The 27,500-nt window shown below is 39.1% G+C and overlaps 1 protein-coding gene across 1 annotated transcript in view; it reads left to right on the top strand.

The window, feature by feature from the left end:
- Nucleotides 1–27,500, top strand: part of LOC138157760 (EGF-like and EMI domain-containing protein 1) — a 697,376-nt gene that overhangs the window by 530,929 nt on the left and 138,947 nt on the right. Inside the window, exons 8-13 of the mRNA XM_069083541.1 lie at nucleotides 1,295–1,432; nucleotides 10,646–10,768; nucleotides 13,723–13,845; nucleotides 14,268–14,453; nucleotides 17,181–17,312; nucleotides 27,279–27,407. Of these exons, the coding sequence (XP_068939642.1) occupies nucleotides 1,295–1,432; nucleotides 10,646–10,768; nucleotides 13,723–13,845; nucleotides 14,268–14,453; nucleotides 17,181–17,312; nucleotides 27,279–27,407 (831 nt within the window). The remainder of the gene's footprint in view (nucleotides 1–1,294; nucleotides 1,433–10,645; nucleotides 10,769–13,722; nucleotides 13,846–14,267; nucleotides 14,454–17,180; nucleotides 17,313–27,278; nucleotides 27,408–27,500) is intronic.

Below are 27,500 nucleotides of genomic sequence, written 5' to 3' on the forward strand. Positions count from 1 at the left end.
GGAGGGGAAAGAGGAGGAGGAGGAGGAAGAAAGAAAGGGGAAGGGAGGGAGGAAGATTTATATATAACATTTTACAAATATTATCTTATTTTAACCTCACAACAATCTTGGAGAATTAGATATTATTATCCCCATTTTACAGATGAGGAAACTAAGACAGAGGTTAAATGCCTGATTCAGGGTCACACAGACATTGTGTTTGAGGTCATCATCAACCTCAAATCTTTGTGACTCCCTATCCTAGCCCTCTATCCGCTGTGTCATCTAGCTGTGTAAAGTGCCTTGGCCATCTGAGGAAGAGTGATAAAACTGGCCCTATTTGGTGTGTAGAAGAGAGGACTGGGGGTGGGGGTGGGGGACATGATAGCTGACTTTAGATGTTTGAAGGGTGGTGCTCCTGAGGAAGACAGGTTAGCCTTGTTCTTTCAGGCAGAGCTAAAAGCAGTAGAAAATGGCAAAATCACATCTTCACGTAAAGAAAAACTTCATAATCGAACTTCCTGCCAAAGCTTCCCTTTTGGACCGGACTACCTCTAGAAGTGGAGGGTTCCCCTTTCAATGCAGGTATTTCAGCAAAGTTTACATGACCACTTAATTACTGGATATGCTGTAGAATAGATTCCTGTTCACGTAGAGGTTGGACTAGTTAGGCTCTGATCATTTTCAGTTCTGAGATTCTGTGACTCAAATGTTAACCATGAAGTCAGAGTTGTTGCAGACCGCACTGGTATAAGGAACACCCAAACCAATGGAAATAGAGACCTTTGAAGTCCGGCAGAAATACTTGTCATTGTTCATATGGAGAAACAGGCTGCCTTATCAGTGCTACCCGAATGCAAAAACTTCTCAGGACCATTCAGAACCATTGAAAGTAATTATTATTATCAGCAGCATCATCCTAATGATGATGAGGATAATTATAATAATAGCTTGAACTGAGGTTTTCAAAACACTTTCCTTGCGTTAATCAATTTGATCCTGGCTACGCTCTGCTAGACGGTTACTGATATGGCGAATGACTCATTTACTCATTTCTTTAAAATCCTGAGGTTTTCTGTAGCCCTCGGTCCACAGAGATGAGTTTCAAGAGTTCACAGTATTTGTGACAGTCCCATTGGAGATGAGCTCAGTGTTAAAGAGTTCTTGGGCTTCTGCTTTTCTGGTACTGTCATGTTGCTTTTTTCCCCACCAAAGTTTCCCCCCAACAGGCAGTGGGCACTCGGTGTGTTGCTGGAGTCTAAGCAGGTTACTCTGTTGTTATGCTAATAACACTCTTTCCTTTGTTTCCTCTAAGGGATTGAAATGGAAATTGTCAATAGCTGTGAGCAGAACAATGGGGGCTGCTCTCATCGATGTGAGCACTCAACTGGTGGGCCCCGTTGTTCTTGTAACCATGGACACCGTCTTGATGCGGATGGAAAAACATGCAAAGGTAATCTATGGCAAACACCGTCTTCATTCTGAAGTTGCCCTGAATTCATCCATCCTTTCCATCCCTTATTACAGTCCACTTTACTATGCCCTGAATCCCTCTAGCTGCAAAGGGGAGTGGATTGAATCAAAGCTCTGGCTACTGGGTGAATGTATAAGAAAGTCAACTTGGCCAGAAGGAGGTTTAATTAATGGTCAAATGCTTAAGTTGAAGGGAATTTGTTTTTATAAAGTGAATGAATACACTATTATTATTGTGTATTATATATTGTATTATATTATATTTTTGTGTATTATATATTGTATTATAATACACAATATTGGGCAGCTAGGTGGCGCAGTGAATAGAGCAATGGCCATGGAGTCAGGAGGACCTGAGTTCAAATTCAGCCTCAGATACTTAATACACACACACACAAAGCTAGCCATGTGACCTTGGGCAAGTCACTTAACCCCAATTGCCCTCCAAAAAGCAAATAATAATAATAATGATACACAATATTATCTTAGGCATGTAGAATCAAAAAGTTCCAAAAGTTTGAAGTCAATGTCACATGCAAGCCAAGTACCAAATAAATCGAGAGACCTGGGTTCTAGTCTTAGCTTCATTGTTAGCTGTTCTATTACCTTGTGCAATTTATATCAGCTCTCAGGGCCCCAATTTTCTTAACAGCAAAATGTGGAGGTTTTGTTGCATGTTATCTAAGGCTCCTTCCAGCTCTCATACATTCAGCAAGTCTATGACATTAATACATCATATAATAGGGACTCAGCTAAGCATGGCTCCCTGGCATATTAATGGCCCGCTGCAGATTTTTAGCTTTGCTATAGAGGACAGCTGTGCTCCAAAAGGACATTTATAGAAGTATTCTCCTCAGCTCTCTCCCTCTCTCCGTATGTCAGTGTTGCTTTCAATAGGAAAGTCTCCTCAAGTATTACCAGAAATGATGTGATTTGAAACAGCTCAAGGACAGCTGACATGAGGAAAGGAAATTCCACTGTAAGCATGCTTCAGGGATGAAATATGCAATCTAGTGCTACTGAGAGGAACACATTCCTACTGGATGTGGGGAATGGCAACACTGATGAACCAAGGTAGTCTCAGCTCCAGTTCCACCTGCTTAGAATGTCCATATTGCTAAAACACAATCCTTAAGCACAGTATCATCAGATTTTGTTCTTGCCAGCTTAGTATCACAGTGCCTTCCCTCCTTTTTCCATTGTTCAGTCATCTCAGCCATGTCTGATTCTTTGTGACGCCATTTGGGGTTCTCTTGGCAGAGATACTAAAATATTTTCCCATTTCCTTCTCCAGCTTTTTCTGCAGATGGGGAAACTGAGGCAAACAGCATTAAGTGACTTGCCCAGGGTCACATAGCTAGTTAGTGTCTGAGGCCAGATTTGAACCCAGGAAGATGAGTCTTCCCGACTCTAGGCCAGGAACTCTATCCACTGCACTACCTAGGTTCCCCCAACCCTCACTTCTACTCCCACACAAAATTCAAAAGAACCACATGACATTTCTTATGCCTAATGTTAATTGGATTGGAAACAAAATTTATTTTGATTTTTTTTAATATTGTGACCACTATTTGATAAATTTGGAACCAACTTAATTATGGCTGAGAATCACTTCCCTGAATTGGAAGGTTTGTGCTTTTAGCATTTGAATGAAATGCTTATTCTATGCTTTACACTGGTTTCAGAAATTTTCTAATCATTAAAGTGATGCTGCATAATAATCCTACATTGTAGGTGGTATTGGACTACATGAAAGGTTCAGTGACAGGAGAGGCATTCCCCCTCAAAACTGATTGCTCTTCTCGCTTCCTTTCCATGTAAAACACACAATGTGTGAAAGTTTTACTCATCTCGTTGGGAAGTCAATCAATGTATCGAGAGCTTCTACGATACAGCTGATAGAACACTTAATTCATAATCAGAACTCTCGTGTTCAAACCCCATCTCTGTCTGTCTACTGTCTATGAGACTTTGGGCAATATGCCTAACATGCTTGGGCCTCAGTTTCGCCATGTACAAAATGAGGTTATTAAAACAGCTAGATGGTACAGCAGATAGGGTCTGCAAAGCGGGAGACCTAGACAAGTAGCTTATCCTGTCTTGGTCACATCTTCCTCACCTATAAAATGGGAAGATTGGACTTAGTGGTCTCTACCACCCCCTTCAGCTCTAAATCAACCATCCTATGACCCTCTACCTGTCTTGCCTACCAACTGAGTGCAATAATAAATTTCAATCATCTGTTTTCTAAGGGTCTTGCATTTTCATTGCATATATTTATATATGTAGATGTCCTCACCTCCCTTTTATTGTATAAAATCTCTTTGAGAACAGAAGCATTTAATTTTTGTTGCATACTTCCAGGGCCTACCATAGCATCTGGCATGCAGTTAGTGCCTAATAAATGCTTGTTGGTTGATTGGCTGGTTGACAGTAGTGAAACATAATGAGTTGTCTTGAAGTATTGGAGATGAAATGACTTGCCTACATTCCATCCAGTAGTAAATAGAAGAACCAGAATTTGCACCCAGGTGGATCTAACTCCCAAGTAAAGCACCCTCAGCACCACACATTTAGAAATGTCAAAGTTATAGCTATTATTATAATAAAACATGTAAATCCTCCTTTCTCTTTTGCTCTCCCTTTGCTATTACACTAAACTTGACCTCTGCTAAGCTTATTCTTAAAACCCCCTACTTGGCTTGGAGTCTCACTGAACTTTGGAAAGTAGAGTTCATTCAAGATCTTGTTTGCTGCTAGGAAAAATAGCATCTGCCAGGGTCAAAATGCAGAAATTGCATATTTATGAGATTTCAACAGTCAACACAACAAAGTCATATTGTTTATTACTCAAGTTTATTTCATTTTCCAAGAATAAATACCACCCATATCCAAAGCCCAAACATTCATTAAAGTAAATGCAATGATTAGTTTGAAGTGTACACAATTTGCTTATTTATCTGAAAATAGGTTAAGGCCACAGATGTTTTCTGCAAATGCTCATGCAGAAAGTAAAATTAAGAATTTTCCTTTTAGCCTCTTGTAGTATTAAATGCTTTTAAAGTGTGTGTCTGTAATAGTGTGTAGGTAATCAAACTATGGCAAACAATACATAAATAGGTGTGAAAATAAGCCAGCACATCTACAAATGGCCAGGACGGTCTTAGCCAATCGCCAGACCAACTAAGGTCATTCAGCACCCATTGAAATACAATTATAAAGGTGGGAGGAGGAGAGCTAACAGTAATGAAAATAGCGAGTTTCCACTGGCCTTTGACAAACAGAATATATTAATGACCCTTTAGATTACTGGGGTTCTTAATCTGGAGTCCATGAACTGTTTAAGATATATTTTGATAACTCTATTTTAATATAATTGGCTTCCTTTGCAATTTACTTTAATTTTACTTGTAAAAACATTATTCTGAAAAGATATCCAGAGGCTTCACCAGAAAGGGTCCATAACTAAAAGGGTCCAAGAACCCTTGCTTTCCAAGATATTTAAGAGACACTAATATTAGATATTTGCCTAACAATTTAGAATTAGGCTAAAAAAGTCATGAACTTTGATCCAGAGAATTCATTGCTATGTAAATAAACCAAAGAAGTCTGTGGGGAAAAAAAGATTCTATATAAACTGAAATATTTAATAATAAGCCCTTTTGAAGAAGCAAAAAAGTAGAGAAAAGTAGAGTTCCATCGACTGGAGAATGGCTAAAGAAATGATGCAACAATATATGGAATATTGCTGTGTTTCTTTATTATGATGAATAAAAAAATGATGAATATAGAGAAGGTTCCTATGAAGTGATACAAGGTAAAAGAAGCATAAATGGGGAAACATGGTAAAAGATAATACGAATACAGCATTTTAACTTTAGCACAACTCTTTACTTGTATTTCCTAATTTGATCCTTGGAATAACTCCATGAGCTAGGTGCTATTATTACCACCCCCGCTTTACAATAGAGGAAACTGAGGCTGATAGGGTTTAAGTGACTTGCCCAAGGTCACATACCTCATAGGTATCTGCATTAGGAATTGAACTGAGGTTTTCCTGATTGTAAGATCCTTCGGCTCTCTGTTCAACGGTGCCATTTAACTACCTCAATGATTAGAATAACAGAAGCACCCAGAGACCAAAAACAATAAAAAATATCATCTGAAATGAACACTATGTAAATGATGAAGTTTGGCTTCAGAGAATACAGGCATGTGCTTCTCTCCCTACTTTACAGTGGTGGTGGACGATGTATGTGGCAGATCACATAGACTGTTGGCTTTGATACATGAATTGATTAATTTTAATGGACTTCTTATTTTTCTTTTTGTTGTTATTATAAAGTAGGCTTTCTAGATGGGGAAGGAAAAAAGGATAAATTGGGAAATAAAGGAAATATAAAAACAAAATCATCTCACCAAGACTTTTAAGCACCTATTAGATACTTCAAATAGGTCTTGGGACATAGTGTTTATAAATGATCTTTCAATCAATCTGCCAGGAACTGGGCTAGACACTATGAATTCAATGTCAAAAAAGGAAAAAATACCCCAGCTCTATAGATGCATTGCACTTTATCTTCAGAGACACAGACATATATTTTGAGTAAATAGAGCTTAACTATAAATCAATAGTTTAAATAAAGATAAATTAATTAAAATCATTTTAAAATAAAATTAATTTTAAAAAATTTATTAATAATTGTTAAATTATTATTTTAAAATAAATTAAATTAAAAATAAGTAAATGTTCAGGGAAGGCATACACTAGTTGTTGGGGAGATCTGAAAGTCATAATATGAAAGGGGGTGCCAGCGCTGCTTCATGAAAGCAGCGTTGGAGGCAAGAAGGGAATATGTCTCAAGCACAAAGTACAAGGCACAGAGATAGTTGACAGAAGCTGATGTAAGAGAAACATCACATTGGCGGTTTGCCAGAGTGTGGAAAGAGAAGTACTTTCTGATAAGTTTAGAAGGATAGGTTGGAGCCAAGGGTAGAGGGCTATAAAATCATGGAGGTATGATGTAGCCACTGGAGTCTCTATCCAATAGGGAGTGATATGACCATAGTTGGGCTTAAGGAAAATCACTTTAGTAGCAGAATGGAGGACTGACTAGAGACAAAGAGAATTGGGTTGGGGAAATCACTGTAATAGTTCAGGTGACAGTTGATAAATGCCCTAAATAACATAGTGGCTGTGAGAGAGTGGAAAGACAAGGAATACCACAACAGATTTGGTTAAGGGGCAAATGGCAAGATTTGGAAACTGATTGGTCATGTGGGTGAGGTGGAGGGAGAATTTAAGGTATCACCAAGGTTCCAAGTCTAGGAGGCTGGAAGATTTGGGGGGAGATAATAATGATGTATTGGACATGATAAATTTCAGCCTTATGATGAGACAGATCAAGTACATTACCTTCTCATTTGATGGAGGAACTGATCTCCTTTGTGTCCCGGAGAAGGGAGAGCCTTCATCATAAATGTGTGATCTGAGGGTGATTAAGAAGATGACAAAGAAAACATACCAGTGTTCAAGTAGGTAATAAAAGAGAATATAATGAGGTTGGAGTTGTAATAGGAAAAAAATGATGAGAAGTTTTTGGTTACTGTCCCCCAAGAACTCATCGAGATTAAATCTGAGCAGGAAAATAGATAACATCTAAAATATTGCAAGGTAGCCCCACTGGTGACATTTGAAGGAGAAAGAACATTTTGTGTCCAAATGACCCACATTAATCAATTTCATGGTGACCCCTAACCTGGATTGATTGATTTCATTTTCTTCCTTTCCTTTCTCTTCCTGAGTTTTCTAATGTTGGTACCCTTTCCAAGGTTAATTGCGATAGTGACCTTTTACATCTGTGGTTGTTCATCTAGTTAACATTCAAAGAGATTTTGTAAACTCAGCACTGACAGTCCACCCTCAACCTAATAGCTCAACGGGGTTCAAGGGAGCCAAGGACTTAGATCCAGACACCCTGGTCACAAGCAAATATTTCTCCAATCTCAGTAGAACAGGGAGTGAAGTGATTGTAGTGCATTCTTGAAAATTACCCATGTGCCTCTCATCATGGTCTCAAAAGTCTAAAATGAACAAGGACTCCTTGAATAAAGACTTAAATAAAAGCGTCTTGGTACTTGTATGCTGGGATCATGGGAAGAGCAGATCCTAAATCAAGGGACTTTTGTTCAAATCTTGGCTATGTGGGTCACCTTGGGTAACTTATGCATTTCTTCATCGGTAATATAAGATTGAATGAACTAGGTAACCAGGTTTGTCTTTAATTTCTACTTTCCCTAAACCTGCTAGGGAAATTATTCATAGTCAAACAAACAAAATAACCAATCAAACAAAAAAAATCTTTCAAATCCTTGGATCTTATAGTCAGAAAAAACTTAAGATGCTATCTCAAAAACCCCTTCTACAATATCTATACAAATGGTCATCCAATCTTAACTTAATCACCAGTGATAGGAAGTTCACTGCCTCCTGAGGAAGGCCATTTCAATTTTGGACAAGACTAATGGTTATATTTTTTTTCTCTTCACTAAAGTTTGACCTTTTCAATTTAGGATTATAGGAATTTTGATTTAGAGTTGAAAGGGACCTTAGAAATCTTCAAGTTCAACTTCTTCACTTTACAGATGAGGAAACTGAGGCCCAGAGTGGTTAAATCACTTGTGCAGGGTCACACAACTAGTAAGCATTAGAGACAGGATTTGAACACAGATCTTTCCAGATTTCAAATTAAGCTTTTTAATTTCTTCAGTATGTTGCCACCTACTAATCCTAGTTCTGCCCTTCAAGGCCAGGCAGAAACATAGCTCATCTTTCTTCTGTATGGCAGCCCTTAAATTGTTTGAAAATAGCTATGAACTGGCCTCTAGGTCTTTTCTTTTCTTGTGCAGACAAAAAATCTCCACCTTTTTCACCCATGACTAAGGTGGTATGAATTTTAGATCCTTCATTTTCTTGGCACTCTCTAGCTTTTGATGGTCTTTATGAAAATAGATTGCCTCCAACTGGACACTCTTCATGATATGTTCTAACCAGGACAGAGGACAGTGGGACTGTAACCTTTTCATCACTGGAAGCTTTGCCTGTCTTAATGTCGTCTAAGAATCACCTAAGATTTCTTTGCTGCCACATCACACTGTTAACTCAAATAAAATTTGCCATCCCTGAAAATCTTCAGACAGTCTGCTGTCTACTCATGCCTCCCTCTTATTGTAGTCATGAAGATGACTTTTTAACCCATATAAGATTACATTTATCCCTGTTAAGGTTCCTTTTAATTAGACTCAGCCCAATTCTCTAGTCTCTCCTGATCTTGTACAATTCTGGCTTTGCCATCAAGTGTACAATTAGCTATTGCTGCCAGCTTGGTACCAGCTGTGGGTTTGGTATACATGCACTGGCATCCAAGTTATTGACAAGAATACTAAATAGCACAGAGCCCCAGGGCATCCATTGGAGAACTTCTTCTATTGGCACTTGTCTTCCCAAAGCCTGGAGAATCACATTAAGATGTTTCCCTGAGCGGAGGGACAAAGAGCCATGCGATATATCTTAGAGGGCTAAGAGAACCCCCCAGCAGCCTGAGGCCTGAGCTTTCATATGCATGCTCTAATCAAATCCTGGTTGGATTGGTCATAGGATAACATGAACTGGCCGAGCACCAGGAACATACAAATGGGGTTGAGCCTTGTTCTGCTTCTTTTATCTAAGTTTCCATACTCCCTCCACAAATCCTGTTAATAAAACCCGCACACTGGGCTTTGCATGCAATAGGAACTCAATAACTGTGTTTGGTGACAAATTGAATTGAATTGGGCACCATCTGTTAGTACCACCTTTCCCTGTCCCAGAGATGGGGGAAGGTGAGCTTCATGAAAATTTTATATGGCTCCTATAAGTACCTTAAATAGGAGCCAAGATGGGGACTGCATCTGTGATTTCATTAATATGGAGAAATATTCCCTCTACCAAGAAGATCTGCAGCTTCCAGAGTGAGAGGTGCCTCGGACAATGAGGAGTTAAGTCACTTGTCCAGGGCTGCACAACAAATATGTGTCGAAGGTAGGATTTGAACTCAGGTCATCACAACTTTGAGCACAGCCCTCTCCCTACTAAGTCACACTATCTGATATAAGCTTCATATAAATCATATTTATGGAGAGGAAAGCAGACTAGTGAATGAGTTGGATCTCTGGTTCCTGGGACCCAAATGCTGCTTCCTCCTTCCCTGGTGTCACTGCCTCTTTTAGCCCTTGGGGTACACTAGTCCTAATGCCAGTTCTATAAGGATTGTTCTGAGTATCTGAAATGTCAGCAGGAAGAGACCAGCTCTGGATCCCCTGCCTCCCCTGCTGTGGGTCCCTATCCAAGCTGTGCCTCTTCTGAGCAAAGGCAGCATGGAGACAAAGAAAAAGGGGCACATTGAGAGTCCGAGGACTCAGGTTTGAATCAAGGTTCTATGACTTGGGACTCTGAGACTCAGTTTCCCCATCCAAAAATTTTAAAAAAATTTGGAATAGATGATCTCTAAGCCCCTTTCTAAATCAATGATCATTTCAACCCTGTGGCTTTGGAGCCTTAGGGACCTAGGTTCCAATCTGCCCCTGACACTCATGTGACCTTGTACATGATTCTTCACCCAGAAGGCCTCCATCTCCTTACCCTTAAAATGAAGGTGCTTGACTAGAAGACTTCCAGAGTCATTTCCAGTTCAGGACCTTTGACCCTAGAACCCCAAGCTCTTCTCTCCAGCTACCTAAATGCTCCTGAAATCATAACATTCCTGTTTTTTGCTTCTTTTTCCTATTTGTTTTTCAAATGCTGCATGGCTGTGCATGAATGCACACACATGTATATACATGCACACATGTACACATGTGTTTATGTCATCAGATTGTCCCATTAGCTAGAGGACAGAAAGGTCTCTTTCCTTCTGTTTAAAAATCAGCATGAAATTATTTAAAAATCAGACAAATAAGTCTGGGCTATGTAAGCTCAGACATGGGGTCTTTTCCCCTTATGGCACATCCATACAATCTGATCATCAGAAAGATTAAAATTATTTTGCAATAACTCCATCTCACAAAAAGGCCCTGATGCCCATCATTCTACAATTCATTCCAATGTTTATCTGATGAACAACAGAAATGATTCCCCCCTTTTTTCCCTTTTCAGATCTTGATGAGTGTGAGAGCGGGCAAGCCTGCTGTTCCCAGTTCTGCATCAACTATCTGGGAGGTTATGAATGTGATTGCAAGACAGGATTTCAGCTCAGTCCTGATGGGTGTGGATGTGATGGTAAATACCGGAGATTGGTCTCCAAGCGATTGTCTCTAAGTGGTGTAGTGAGCATAAGCAATAGTGGGTGTGTGGCAAGAAAAAGAGAGATATTTTGTTCAGTAACCCATAATTCATTTCACTTGACTTGATAAAAGGGGCATTGTCAAAATGGAGGCAAAGGAGTGTGGTTGACGTGATGCAAGAGTCACAACCTATAGAAATCACCAAGCAGTATGAGCCCCACTGGTGATTGGATATTTGGCACCAGAAGCAGTTTATCAATATAATCTCCAGTTATTCAAAAGTAACACTATAGTATGGACTGCCTGAAGTGAGAAAGCACCGCAGCAACAGAGACCCAGGGTTGTACAGTGGTTAGAGTCAAGTCAGGAAGACCCAGATGTAAATACTATGGCTGATACTAGCTTTATAAGCCTCTGTTTCCTCATTGGGAAATGGAATAAAAATCCTAATTGTGAGCATCTCACAGGGTTGGGTTTTTTTTTTTCTTTTTTGGTAAAGGTCTAAAACAATACTGTACATTAAGTACTTTTTAAAAAATTACAGAGCTATGTAAATGTCAGTTATTTTTATGGTAGAAAGAATACTGAATTTGGTGGAGAAGAAAAGCTGAATTGAAATTTCAGTCCTGACCCTCAAAGCCCATAGGGCGTTAAGGAAACCACTTAATCCTTCTTATCCTCAATTCCTTCATCTGTAAAATGGACTTAAAAATATCTGGATTACCTACATCCCTGGGCTACTGCAAGGTTAAAGGTGCCACATAAACTATACAAAACTGTAAGAACGGTAAGCAGTTATTATTATGGCCTATAACACAAGCCTGTAACATTGGTTCACATTGATTCACTCATACCCCACCCTCTCCCTTTTTTGTCATATACCATATTTAAATGAGAAATGCTTTTTAAAGAAATGATGGTTTTCTAGCTTTCTAATGACTATTTGGTAAAAATAACTCACTTTGCTCTCATGTGATGTCTAAATTGTATCTGAAGAGAGCATTTTAGATGAGTTTGAATGAATAGAGCAAAGTTAATTGAGTTTTCTTTAATTTCACTACCAATACCTTATGTTAGTCATTGTTGTGGGATCGTTGTTGGCTTTTTAATTTGTGAAAGCTTGCATTAAAGGAGATGGTGTTTTTCATCTTTTGGTTATTATTGCTATTATTTTGAATCATAAAAGTTTTCTTGAAATTGAAATAACGATTAGATGATCTACATCTGTACCAATAACAATTAAAATTATATAAAGGCCCCAAATGCTGCAGAGAAAATAGCTTTTCTTTATTCAGTGTAATGAATTCCTAAATTCTCTTGGTACTGAGATGCTTTGCTTTATATAACTGAGCTGTCCAGTCTCCAAACACCAAAAAAGAAAAAAAGCAAGGGATAGAAAAGAATGCACTTTTGTTTTGAAAGGCGCACATTCTAAATGTGGTACCGTATATTAGCATTGACCAAATTCCAACCAAACATTGGGTCCAGTGAATTAGGGGCTTAAAAATCTGAATTTCATGGACCATCTGCTCATCAGGCAGATGAGCCAAAGGGAAGATTACATAGCCATGCGTGTACACACTGGTGTATATATACCATAATTGGGAATGCTTCAGCTCTCTGAGGACCGTCTTAAAGGATTAGCCTCATGTCTCCATCTAAGCTACTCCTCACATAGGTGACAGACTTCCCCTAACTCCCAACTCAGGCTTTTACACTGATTTTCATTATTCATATTAAAAGAATTTCACTCTGCCAGGGAATCTTTGGTTATCTTACCCATAAGCTCCTTAAAGATGTGCCAATCAGGTTTGTGATTTCAAGGAATCCAGACAAAACTTCAACCAAATTGATCGATTGCAGTGTTTACTGAATGACATGCTAGTTCCTATAGGAAGGCCACAAGAAGACATTGGTATCCCTTGATGTATCTCCTTGCTAATTTCAGGATCCCTTTCTTGGTCTGAACTAGAGGAGTGAGGCTCCCAATATAACAAAAAAGTTCTATCTGGAGAATAATCGCCTGACCCCTGGATAGCCCATAGATCTTAGAGGTTGAATGGTTTTATACCGAGACAGACAAAGGGAGCTGGAGCCACTTGCCAGTCTTAAAAGTAACATCCCAGGTAGCTTTGAGGACATTGGCCATAGGAGGAGAGAGGATTCCTTTTGAGTCAGGCACTCTGCTGATGGCTTTTCATCAGTTACCCTTAGCTATTTCTGTCTTGGTGCCTCCTATGCCAAAAGGGGCCTAGAGCCACAGGCTTGCACCACAGCAGAATCTTGTAATTTTTTTCTTTTGAATCTCTCATGGTTCCTTAATGAATAAATGATTTGTGGGGCAGGAGCCCGGCCCTGTGATTTCATTTGTGAGGGGAGAAACTGCAGGTGTGCAAACACTTTCCACCATGTTCATTGCACCTCATGTCTAATTTCTAGTCTTAGAGATGAGGGCAATCAGAAGATATAGTGGTTTGTCATTAGTCACAAAGCTGGTGGGCATGTATCAGAGGAAAGACTCGAATCCAGATCTCTAGGACTTCAATGATGCTGAACAAAAAACTAAGGAAATCAAGCTGCAACTTAAAATACTATGTCCTGCAAAGCTTATCCTAATTAACTATTCTATTTCACATCCTGAACAGTGTCTCAAAGACTGGGACTTTTTTGTAGAATACATATTAAAAAAAAAACCTCCTTCATCAGAGCTAACAGTTAGTTCTGAGATCCCAGGAAGTTTGTCTCCCCATGAGAACAGTGAATTTGCCAAGTTGCTAAAGACTGATTTCTCAGTGTGTGCTGAAGAAAGTTGGTCTGGTCTGGCATTGCCTTGTGTCAGAGAGCCATATGTAAGGCAGAACAATGAACTGGACCATGCCTTTCAATCCCTAGGCTCTGTCTCTTATGTCAACGCCCAAGAGGATACCTTGTGTTCTCTCTTTTTCTTAGATGTGGATGAGTGTCTGGAGGACAGCATTGACTGTGACCAGCTCTGTGTTAATTCTTTGGGATCCTATGAATGTCTCTGTGAGGAAGGTTACCAAATTGATGGGAACAGAAAAACTTGCATCCGTAAGTTCCTATGAGGGAATTTCCTCTTTTTTCAATCATATTTCAACTATTTCAAAATTTTTTTCTCCCTTCTATGGCCCAGGGGAAGAATGCAATTTCCTTTTCTCCATCCAGCCTTCAAACCTTTCTTTTTTCTAAACTAAAACTATTTTTTGCTCTCTTTGTCCTCTCTCTATAGCAGTTTTGCCTTTGTGTTCACGGCTTCTAACCTTTCTTTGTGATTGTCTATTTGAATTGGCTTTGCTCAAAGAATTTCCCCTTTTCACTACCCCCTGCTTGTGTGGATAGTTCAGACTCCTCATTTCTCTCATCCATTCTTGCCCAATTCTACACATATAAACCCATGCCCACCCCCCACCGTCTGCCTTGCCGCATTCCTCCCAAGGATGTAAATGCACAGTCATTTTCCTCTTTGGTTTTAGCTCTGGATGATGATGAATTAGAGGAGGAGGAAGAGGAATTGGACGTTGTGCAGTTCCCAGATCTTCACTTCAGGAGATCTGCTCAGCTGCTTAATTATGCTGTTACCCTAAATCCCAGTTATGAAGATGAAGACGAACTAGAGGAAAGAGATATTCGAGGAGAATTCACTCTTTTACACAAAGTGGGTGAGTGAAAAGAATCCCCTCACCTTCATTATTGTCTTTCTTTTAAAAAAGATCACTTAAAATCAATGAGCATGATGACCAGAGGAGTGTGATGACTTAATCCTCCAGAAACACCTAAAACTCTGAAAAATAAATTTTGTGCCACAAATAAAGTAACTAAAGATGAATCCATAAGGAAAAAGTGTGATGATAAAAAAGACATGAATATGCTATGAGTGCCTACTATGTGCCAACCATTATGCTAAGCAAAAGGGATAAAACAAAGGCAAAAGACCATCCCTGCTCTCAAGGAGCACACAGTTCAGATCATGCCAATACTTAGAGTTCCCACTCATCATCTCCTTTGCACCCAAGCGCTGAGTAAGTCTACACATACACATACATGCACATATTGAAACACATACATATATGAATGAGTGTATGAGTATTATATATGTGTGCACACAAATACATACATCTATATATATGGGTATACATACATATACATGCATATATTTGATTGGATTGCTCAGGCGTTTCAATCATGTCTAATTCTTTCTGACCCCATTTGGGATTGTTTTGGCAAAGATCCTGGGATAGTTTGCCATTCCTTCTCCAGCTCATTTTACAGATGAGGAAATGGAGTCAAACAGGGTTAAGTGACTTGCCCAGCAAGTGTCTGAGGCCACATTTGAACACAGAAAGATGAGTCTTCCTGACTTCAGGCAGGCCAGGGACTTTATCTATTGGGCTACCTAGTTTATGCATATGTCAATGTGTGTGTATGTGTGTATGTATGTATGTATGTATGTATATTTCCTAAATACCCCATATCAATCTTTCTTATATAATGCCATTTTCTTTTCTTTTTTGGGGGTGGGAGGAGGGGTTAACAATCTTGCTTTAATCAATCAAACATATATCATTTACCTTGTTCAGGGGAAAAAGGTCAACACCCTCAACTTCAAAGTATACAGAGGTTACAAGCAGAAGTTACAAGACAGAGAAACATTTCAGGAGACAGGCTTCCAAACTGTCCAACCATTACATACATCCATACCTAAACACAGTCACCAGAGAGGAAAGCATCAACATCTGGGTTTTCAAAGGGGAGGGCGGTGTGGAGGCTTTCAACGGCTGCCCAGAGTCTCATCTGGTCAAATCACACAAGACTTCTCAAAGTGAGCCCCAAAACAAAGCTTCAAGTCAAGGATTATATAGCCTTCTCCTGGGTCAGATAATGTAACAACCCTCTTGACCCACTGCCCAATCACAAAGTATCTCCTGAAAAATAAGCCTCCCACCACAGGCTCCAGGTGCACTTTAGCCTAGGGGCAGGGAAGATCTTAAAATTTTACATTCCTATAACATTCCACCCCCAAGATCTTTCATGCCTATAGCATAGGCAATTTACATTTGAATTAGCAAGATACTAGAGGTTCCAAGCCATTACCAAAGTGGCCACAGGGCCTTAAACAAATACCAAGTATATTCAGGTGCACCTCTTCAATCCAAAACAAGAAATGTCCAAATAAAGTTCTCTTGGGGGGGGGAGGGTGTCCTTCCCCTCACACTGCTACAGCCCCTGCTTCCAATTCCTGAGGGACAGCTGGGCAACAAAACCAACAGGGTGGGGTCCTTGGGGGTCCATAGCACTTCACCCCACCCACCATAGTCACAAATCCATCCTTCCCCTGGGTCCCAAACTGTGGGATGCAGCAAGGAAACACATTCAGTGCCCCTACTTTGCCACACAGTCCTTAGCGAAATCAGCATGCAGGCCGTTCTTCTCTCCTGTTCCATGCCTCCACAGAGTCACAGCTACCACAACTGGGAAACAAACAATTATCCCAGCCCCCATACTTTCCTTTTACTCTGCAGATCCTGTTCGAGACACCATTTGTAGCGGCAAACACCCCAGCATCCCCAGGGTGGCTGCCAACATAGGTTCTTAGATGTATTTTTCTAAAGGAAAGCAACTCAAAATGGGTTAACAATCTTGCTTTAATCAATCAAACATATATCGTTTACCTAGTTCAGGGGAACAAGGTCAGTACCCTGAACTTCAGAGTATACAGAGGTTACAAGCAGAAGTTACAAGACAGAGAACCATTTCAGCAGACAGGTTTCCAAACTGTCCAACCATTCCATCCATCCATACCTAATCACAATTACCAGAGAGGGAAGCATCAACATCTGGGTTTTCAAAGCCAGGGGGCTCTCAATGGCTGCCCAGAGTCTCATCTGGTCAAATCACACAACACTTCTCAAAGTGAGCCCCCTATAATGCCATTTTCTTTAAAAGTCTTGAATATAATCTTGAATTTCAGAAGTGTGTCTTCTTCTATACAATAAACCTTTGAGATGAATTGATAGTCTAGAATCAGACGCGGAGTTGAATCCATTAAAATGTAAGTTCTTTGAGGACAGAGATTATATTTTGAATCTCTTTGTATCCCTGGAACTGGGCACAGTGCCTGGGACATAAGAGCCTAATGGATGCTTGTTGACTGACAGAGAGAGACATTTGGTTTTCATCTACATGGAGAAGGATATTTCTATGGAATGTAGCTCATGGAGGGGAAGGGAGATTTGGACTTTGGACTTTGCCTTTCTACTGGATAACATAGTTCCTGGCTTAGAGTAGACATTTAAAAATATTTATTGGTTTGTTGATTCACCAGTTTTTTTTTTTAACTATTTGGGGAGTACACTCGTGATCTTGCTAATCTGATTTTCTCTTTCTAGTCTGTTTAGATGACACTTTTGGACCTGACTGCAGTTTGAGGTGTGAGGACTGCATGAACCAAGGCAAATGTAATGAGGAGAAGAGCCGTTGTCTCTGCCCACCTGGCTGGAGTGGCATCCTCTGTAATGAAAGTGAGTACACAACACCCACACAAAGTCACGGGGTAGGGGAGCCATCGCTAAGTGCATGAAAGAAACTACAGACACAAAGATGAAAAATGAAATTGTCCTTCCATTCAAAGAATTTGGAGTAAGTCTGAGTTCTAGAGTCAGATTTGGATGCTGGCTGTGGCACCTAATATCTGTGTGACTTGGGCTGGTCACTTAACATCTCTGAACCTTGACTTCCCTATCCATAAGATGAAAGGGTTGGATGAAATGGCCCCTCAAGTTCCCTCCAGCTCTGTTTAGGATCTTATGAACTTATCAGAGATAAGCAATATGAGCAATAAAAACATAGAGATTGAAGTTTTAAACCAAATATTAAAAAGAGGGGTTTGGGTTATTATTTGTTTGTTTCTCCCTTCCTTAGGAGACAATAGCAAATTAGATCATTGTTTTCTTCAATTGTCCTATTTATTCATCAGCAATAAAAACTAATAAAGGGTCCCTGTATTCTAGAGGCTTTAAAAATTCCTTCCACTTAAATGATGTATTAATTTCTGGCAAGATAACCCCTTTACAAAGGAAGCAAAACGTTGCTCTCCAAATATAGTTAAATGGAAGTGGGTATTTCATATGTATATATGTCTAAAGATACATAGACAAAAAATAGCACTGTGTTTCTTTCTTTATATAATCTCATCACAAGAAACTATCCAGGAAAAGATAATGCAGACTAAGCAAAACAAAGTTAAAACAACCCTTATTCTATGAGAATGAAAATGTTTTTAAAGAAATGAAATGTGCCAGCTATAAAATGAGTATAATAATAGCACCCACCTTACTGGTTTGTTATGGCCATCAAATGGAATAATATTTGTAACATTGGCGCTGTGCCTGGCATACAGTAGGGATATAATAAATGTGCATCCCTCCCTGCTCCTCAATAGATGTAAGCAATGAAATATAAAGGATATTTTGACTGTTTTGTTAAAGGGCTACTCATTCATTTTGAACAACAAATTACTGAATATACATATTATTATAATACTGATTAGCAATGCTTAGTTTTAGTCCCCTGAATGTGAGGACAGAGGGCAGGTTTTCTGTCTCAAATTTTAAATATGGAAAAAATACAAGAGGCATTGTAGTATGATGGAAAGGAAGCAAGCAATCATTTATTAAGTGCCTATTGATGCCAGGCACTGTGATAAATGGTTTATAAATTGAATCCTGCAATGTTGACTCCATTATTACCCTCATTTTGAAAACAAGGTAACTGAGGCAAACAATAATTACACAGTTTATGAGATTCTGAGGCTGAATTTGAACTCAAGACTTCCTAACTCCAGGCCCAGTACTTTGTCCATTGGTTAATGAAGAGCCAGCATTGGATTCAGGAAGATCTGCATTCAAGCTCTGTCTCTGACATAATCAGACTGTGTGACCCTAGGCAGGTCATCTTTTATCTTAGACTATGAGTCACAAAATGTAACCCTTTAGGGAAGCAGCAAACAGGGCATTTTTCTAGCAAGGGACTGCGGGTATGCATATGCACTAATTTTTGCACATGTTCTCAGTCCAATTAGATTGTAAGCTCCTTGAGGTTGGTGACTGTTTTTGCCTTGTCTTTCCTCTCAACATAGTGCACAGTGTCTATCACATAGAAAGTGATCAATAAATGCTTGAAGCTTAGCAACACTAATTTATCTGTAATGATGGATTAAGTTTTCACATCAGGAGTTCCCTAAGACTTAAGTCAAAGTTCAAAACCAACCAAACAGATAAAAACCTGGACAAGAGAACAGAGAAGTGATTTGGCTAAACTAAAGCTAATATTGTATTTTTGTGTAATCCTTAGAATCCCGAATGCCAAATCTAGAAATCCTGACATATATTAAACTATCTATAGTGGAGTTCTTCTAAACCCCATTGTCATATGGGTATCAGGAGTCAATAGGTCAATAGCATTTAATAAACACTTTCTATGTACCAGGCCCCATGCTAAGTGACAAAGATACAAGGAAGAACAAAAAATTGTTCAGGCTCTCAAGAAACACGTATAGTAATAGAGAAGACAACACGAGAATAGCTAGGTTCATATGGAACCTACACAAAGTGGACCGAAGATAATCTCAGAGGGGAGACCATAGTAGCTGGAGGGAACAGCAAAAGCCACTAACAGGAGACCGCATTGGAGCTGAATCTTGAAAGAAGCTAGAAAAACCAAAACGAGGAAGGGATGAGGGAGAACATTCTGGGAAGAGGGGACAGACATTTGCAAATACCTAACAATGAGAGGTAGAGTTTTGTGTTCAAGGAACAGCCAGTAGGGCCATAGAGATTGATCACAGAGTGTGGGAGGTGAATAAAGTGTCAGAAGACTGGAAAAATAGGAAGGGGCCAAGTTGTGAAAATCTTTAAGTCCCATAAACATTATCAGGAAGTTGTGGTGTTTGAGGAAACAGCCACCGTTTGTGATGATTCTCCACTAAATAGAATGTATAAGGTCAAATGAATTTCTGAATTCCATAAAGTACAGGGGAAGGAATGAAAACAAACTATGTGTCTCAGCTCTGTCAGACTAGAATATTTGGCTTTGTTATTTTTGTGGGTCTTTGGTCCCATTGGCATACTTGTTGGATGATACTCTATGCTGATGTGAATCCTAGCCCCCTCTGATGGTTTCTTTCTTACTCCCTGTGATTTTTGTCGATGCCTTCCCATAGAAGATCCACCCCTGCTCACTGACTGTCCTCTGGGGCCACTCAATCTCCAAGTGGGGTCATGAAAAAGACTGATATGTCAACCCCCCCAAAAAAATACAGTAATATTGGAAAATAGAGTTTGACACAATAAAGACATCAACTCCATGAGCTCTCAGCAACTGTGGAAATTCCTCATGTGCTAATGCTGTCACTTAGGAATGAGTGGATTTTTTAATGCAGGAACAAAATATCCCTGGATACTATCTCAGGAAATAACAAGAAATAAATTTACTTATTAATTCTTTAAAAAATTAACTAATAAGCATGTATTATTTCTTCATTTTACACTGAAAGAAATAGTCAATAAATCTTATTTTTAAAGAAAATATTCATTGGGGTGGCTTGGTGCTACAGTGAATAGAGCATCAGCCCTGGAGTCAGGAGGACCTGAGTTCAAATCCAGCCTCAGACACTTAACACTTACTAGCCATGTGAATTTGGGCAAGTCACAACCCCAATTGCCCTGCCCTCCCCACTCCAAAAAGCAAAAAAAAAAAAGAAGAAGAAGAATATGTTCATTGCTTCTTTCACCCCTTTATATATGTAGCCCGCATATCCGGAATATTACATATACTATCAGAGTTAATTGATATATTGATTGGTTTTGCTGAATTGTTTCCCCCCCCCCTCTCTCTTTTAATCCTTGTTGCTAGGGTTCCATACAGAAAAGGCAGCTAGGAATGGCAGTGGATCTAGTGTCAGATGTGGAGTAGGGAAGTCTCATCTTCCTGAGTTCAAATCTGACCTCTATATGACCCTGGGCAAGTGACTTAACCCTGTTTGCCTCAGTTTCCTTATTTGTGAAATAAGCTGGAGAAGGAAATGGCAAACCACTCTAGTATCTCTGCCAAGAAAACCCCAAATGGGGTCACAAAGAGTCAGAGTCAGACATGACAGAGACTAAAACAGTGACTATGTATAGAACACAGGAGAGAGATATTTACAAGTATAGCAAAGGGAAGGGAGTGAGCATTGATTGAACACCAAATACTCATTGGATTATTTGATTGCTAGACACTATGCTAACTGCTTTATAAATATCATCTCATTTGGCTTGAGTGTAGATGCTATAAAAACAAAATATAACCATGGAAAATATAATTTAAAATTTTTTTCAGTAATTGTAGCAATTAAAGTGAGTTTTTCCTGTCAGATTTTAGAAAGTAAGAAATAAAGAAAAGGAATGAATCATAGAAATACTTAAGCATGGCAAATAATCCCAATTCCCTTCAGAAATTCAGGAAATTTCCAAAGCACAACAAACCACAGCCTGTGGAACATTGAAATGTGACTGGATTAGATTTTAAGGCAGCCAGCATGTCACTGGGAATGGGACATTTCAGGAATCAATACTTAATAAACGCATGAAGCACACTAAACCTTGTCCAACAGATCTGTGAGCTGGAAAAGACAGAAATTTAGATGTAGTCTCATAATGGGTTGACTAACTTACTGTACAACTAGTAAGTTAGGGTGGATGGAAAGAAACTTAGAGATCAATGGGTCCAAATTTCTCACTCTGCGGATGTAAACACTGAGGCTTAGAGATATGAAGTCATTTTGTCAAGTTGTAACTAGAAGATGTGGGACTTAATGGGATAATCACTGATTCCAAATGGACTGCCCTTTCAAATGGATGGTATTAACAGAGAAGAGACTTGAATACTGGTGATTTAAGACAGACCCTTTTCATCAGCTAATGGATAGAGGAGAGAAATTCAATTCAACACAGATGTATTAAGCACCGAATTTGTGGAAAGGATTGGGTGGTGATAAGGATAGATACAAAAGGAAAATAAAAATAGTTCTTGCCCATATGAAACTTACCTTTTAAGGGAGAGATGAATTATTCACACGTATACATAAGTGTAAAATGTGTATATGACTCATACATAGAAATAATCAATGGCAATGTAGCAGTTTTAAATAAGTGAGGAAACAGATTAGACCCTGAACTTCAGTAGTGGTTGAGATTTAAATTCTCAATTAGGGTTAGATGAGATTACAGAATCATAAATTTAAAGTTGGAAAGGGTTTTAGATGCCATCTATTCCCATCATCTAAGTGGCAATGTGGATAGAACACTGGATGTGAAATCAGAAAGACTCATCTTCATACCTTTAGACACTAGCTGTGTGACCTTGGGCAAGTCACTGAACCCTGTTTTCCTCAGTTTCCTTATCTGTAAAATGAGCTGAGGAAGGAAATGGCAAACCACCACAGTATCTCTGCCAAGAAAATACCAAAATGGTGTCACTGATGCTGTAACTGACATGACGGAAATGACTTAACAACAAACTCCCACTCTCATTTCACTGATTAAGGAATTGAGGATAAGCAAATTGTTCAATGGTCACAGAGCTAGTAAGGATCAGAAATAGCATTTGAACCCAAAACTTGCTAATTCCGGGCTCAGCACTACCCATGAAACTACGCTATCTTTCTAGATTAGTCTGGGAATGTTTCACTAAGAAGATTGGTCTTGAGCAAAATTTTGAAAGATTAACAAGCTGTCTTTTGGGATGTAAGACTGAAGCGGGGGTGAGGATCATCTGGCATGAAGGAACAAGATTTCCTTGGCACTTTAATGAAACTGAATGATGAAATGGATAAATCATTAGTATAGCTGACCTATGGGTCTGATCTGAAGTCTACTAATGAAGATTTCTTTTTTCTCTATAGTTTAATAGCATGTCTTCATAATTCAGCAATACTGTGTATTATATATAGATCTAAAATGGTAGACTATGAGGTATTTCAGAGGATAATGCAATTTACCTTCCACATATTTCATGAATCCCATTGAATCTATCCATACTGTGATGTCTTCTCCCCCTTTTATTTACCTAGCTTTTCATTATATTCACTCAAAAACTAGAGTAAAATCTGGTAAGACCAGGGCTAGATTTGTATCTGTTGGACAATGTTTAGTATGCTTCATGTGCTTATTAAGTATTGATCCATAAAATGTCCCATTCCCAGTGACATGTCAACTTCTTTAAAATTCAATCCTATGGTATTTCAGTGCTCCAAAGAATTGCTGTGCTCTAGAAATTTTCTGAATTTCTGAAGGGAATTGGGATTATTCATCATGCTTAAGTATTTCTATGATTCATCCCTTTTCTTTATCTCTTACTTTCTAAATTCTGATAGAAAAACCCATTTTAATTGAAGGCATTTGGGCCAAGAAAAAGAATATTATCCATTTTACAAAAGATTAAAGTAGAAGAAAAATGTAATAATTATTATAAATGTTTAGTTCATGGTTTTCTTTCTTTCCTTTCTACCATCTTTTTTCCTTTTCTTCCTTCCTCCTGTCTTTGCACTTTCCACTTTCCTTACTTCCTGTACTCTCTTTATTTCCATCCTTTATTACCTCCTTCTTTCCCTACTTTCTTTCCTTATATCATATCTTCCCTCCCTCTCTCCTTTCTTCTTTATCTCCCTCCTCCCTTCTTTTATTCCTTCCTTCCTTATTAGGCAACTATTTAAAAGGGAAGAAAAAATGAAATGGAAATGATCTTCCCATGTTACCATGGGGAACAGGGAATAGAGTAAAAGGTAAAGACTGATATATCATGTATTTTCTCCATTTTTTTAATGTGAATTTTTAAAAAATGAATATCATTTCCAATGGTTAGTAAAGATTATCCTGGCAGCTGCATTGTTTCAAATAAGGATGAAAATAAAGTTGGGAGGTCTATTTTCAATTTACTTTACATTGGAGTACTAAAAGCTTCTTATAAACAGGATTGTTTGCTTAACTTCATCAATCTTTGAATCTGCAAAAACATCTCCAAACCCTCAAGAGAGCCTTCATTACATTGGCTGCTAGTTAAAAACATGTATATATTTTTAACTTTCCTCTCATTTTTTCAGTAGTACATGTAGTTTATACTTCATTAATGTGGCCCAAAGTAGGACAGCAACGACCTTAGAATGGTTTTGAAAATTTGGGGTTAAAGTTTTTCCCAAAATAAGAAAATTTGAATTTGAACCTTTTTTCCTCCTCTTTCAGCTCTCATTTTTCATCCAGTCATAATGACAAGTCCCCCAGGAATGACAATGTCATTCAATAAAGGAACCTAACAGGGACATTTTCCAGTTCTAAGAGTGGCTTCATTCTTTTTTTATCAAATGCTTTATTAAGTTCTAGTTTACATCATTCATTCTGCAAGATTTTGAGTTACAAATTTTCTCCCCATTTTCCCCCTATCCACCATCACAAAACAGAGCTCCCACTGAATATCCCCTCCTCCAATCTGCTGTCTCCCATATCTTCCACCATACTCACTCCAACTTTCCAGTAGGGCACAGTGGATCTCTATGCCCTAGTGCCTGTATATTTTACATGTAAGATAATATTAATAATAGTGTGTGTGTATAAAACATTTGATTTTAAAGCTTTAAATTCCAGATTCATTCCCTTCCTACCATGTCACCCACCCTTACTGGGAAGATAAACAATTCAATATATGTTGTACATGTGTAGTTACACAAAAAATTTCCATAGTGGATATATTGTACAAGACTAACTATATTTCCCTCCCTCCTATCTCACCTTCCACTTCTTCTATTCTCTACTTTGATCCCGTACCTTTTCAAAAGTGGGTGCTTCCAATTTCCCTCCCCCACAGCCAGCCCTCCCTCCCATCATACCCCCTCTCATCCCCTTCCTCCCCACAATAGGGTGAGATACCCTATTTAGTGTGTATGTCATTCCATCCCTAAGCCAAATTCAATGAGAATAAGGTTGACCCATTCTCTTTTGCCTTCCTATTCTTCCCCTTCATTTTACCTTGCCTCTTCTATATGAGCTGGTTTACCCCCATTCTTTCTCTCCCTATCTCCTCTCATTATATTCCTCTCTCACCTCTTAATTTCACCTTTTAAGTATCATCCATTCCTATTAAACTGGCCCTGTGCTATCTGTCTATGTATACCTGTACACATATATACACACATTCACATATGTATTCATATGCCCATATACCTTCCTATATAGACATATATGTATATATACATGAATATGTGTGTGTATATATGTATACACACATTTCTAGTCCCTTCAAGAATTTTCATACTGAGAAAAGTTTCATCAGTTAAAATTATTGTTTTTCCATGTAGGGATGTAAATAGTTCAACTTTGATAAGTTCCTCATGATTTCTTTTCCCTGTTTACTTTATCATGCTTCTCTTGCTTCTTATAGTTGAATGTTAAATTTTCTATTCAACTCTAGTTTTTTCAACAAGAATGCTTGAAAGTCCTCTGTTCCACTGAATGACCACATTTTCCCCTGAAACATGATACTCAGTTTTGCTGAGTAGGTGATTCTTGGTTTTAATCCCAGCTCCTTTGCCCTTTGGAATATCATATTCCAAGCCCTTCAGGCCCTCAGTGTAGAAGCTGCCAGATCCTATGTTATTCTGATTGTGTTTCCACAATATTCAAATTGTTTCTTCCTGGCTACTTGCAATATGTTCTCCTTGGTCTGGGAATTCTGGAACCTGGCTATAATATTCCTAGGAGTTTTCTTTTGGGGATCTTTTTCAGGAGGTGATCAGTGCATGCTTTCAACTTCTATTTTGCCCTCTGGTTCTAAAACATCAGGGCAATTTTCCTTGAGAATTTCTTGAAGGATGATTTCTAGGTTCTTTTTTGATCATGGCTTTCAGGTAGTCCAATAATTTTTTTTTAATTATCTCTCCTGGATCTATTTTCCAGGTCAGTGGTTTTCCCAATGAGATATTTCACATTGACTTCTATTTTTTTCATTTGTTTGGATCTGTTTAATAATATCTTGATTTCTCATAAAGTCACTAGCTTCCATTTGCTCCAATCTAATTCTGAAGGAATGATTCTCTTCAGTGAGCTTTTGAGATTCTTTTACCATCTGGCAAATTTGGATTTTTAAGGCATTCTTCTCTTCATTGCCTTTTTGAGGCTCTTTTGCCATTTGAGTTAGTCTATTTTTTTTTAAGCAATCGGGGTTAAGTAACTTGCTCAAGGTTACATGGCCAGTTATTATTTCTGGGTTTGGTGCTGAGTATCTGAGCCCGGATTTGATCCGGGTCATCCCAACACTGGAGCCGGTGCTCTTACTCGCTGAGCCAGCTGGCCACCCCTGAGTTAGTCTATTTTTAAGGTGTTATTTCCTTCAGTCAGGCTGTTGACTCTCATTTCATAATTAACTTGCATCATTCTCATTTCTCTTCCCATTTTTTCCTCCACTTCTCTTATTTGTTTTTCAAAATCCTTTTTAATCTGCTCTATGGCCTGTAACCAGATCATATTTTTCTCAGAAGCTTTTGGTGCAGGAGTTCTGACTTTATTGTCTTCCCCCTGTTCCAGGCTTTGATCCTTTTTGTCCCCAAAATAGGAGTCTAATGTCAGATTGTTCTGTTTGCTTTGCTTCCCTCATTTGTTCACTTTGCGACTCAATTACTTGACTTTTGAGCTTTTTGCCACAGTAGGGCTATACTACCAGAATGATTGTCCCAAACACTGGGGTTTTTTCAGCTGCCGAAGGTATTAGTTGGGTGGCCTCTCTGAAGCTTCCACATGCTCTGGCAAACTGGTCACCCACCCCAGGACCTCCCCCCCCAGACCACAATCCAGATCCAAGCAGGTTAAAGCAAGAACAATTATTCCTCATACTGGTCACTTGGTCCCCCTACAATCTACAGGCCAGGAGCTGAAGCTGCCACTTGGCACCAGCTGCAGCACCTCAGTGGCTTCTCCCTCCAGTGGATAAAGGTTGATCACACTCCCAAACTACCGTATCCCAAAGTTCACACTGCACTGACCTCTCACTTTGTCCTTAGCATCTATGGGTTGATAATTCTGGAAACTGAAACAGTTTCTTGTGATCTGAAGTCCCACCAGCTGCCATTTGGCTGTGGCTAACCTGTGGCTAAGACCTCCAGCTGAAGTAGGGCTAAGGTTGGTTCCCAGGGCACTACTGGCTGCTTTCTACCAGCCTGCCAGGCTGTCCTTGGTGGGATGTTAGCCTCTCTGTGTCATTTTGTGGGTTATGTAGCTCCAAAGTTTGTTCAGAGTCACTTTTTACATGAATTGGAGGAGGTCATTTTGACCCTGCCTTTAGTTGCTTCATTCTTTAATTACCTGGTATCATTGTACCAAGATGACAAGAAAACATTGTTTTATTCACTGGTGGTACAATTAATGGGTTTCTCTTTTCATTCATCTTCTCCATTTTCTTCACAGCTTGTCCCCCAGGGACCTATGGACAAGACTGTAATGGCATCTGTAAGTGTCAAAATGGAGGCTCCTGTGACCCTGTAACAGGCCAGTGTCATTGTCCCCCTGGAGTTCATGGGATGATCTGTGAGGATGGTATGGGATCCTGTCTTTAACTGTAGATAATTTTTGTCTGGGCACCTGGATACCCCTAATAGGAAATACTCAACATCCTACCACACAGACTTT

This window comes from Petaurus breviceps, unplaced genomic scaffold, assembly GCF_028583685.1.
Source record: "Petaurus breviceps papuanus isolate PSGF00001 unplaced genomic scaffold, PetGlider_PUasm1.0 173, whole genome shotgun sequence".
Lineage (NCBI taxonomy): Eukaryota > Metazoa > Chordata > Mammalia > Diprotodontia > Petauridae > Petaurus > Petaurus breviceps.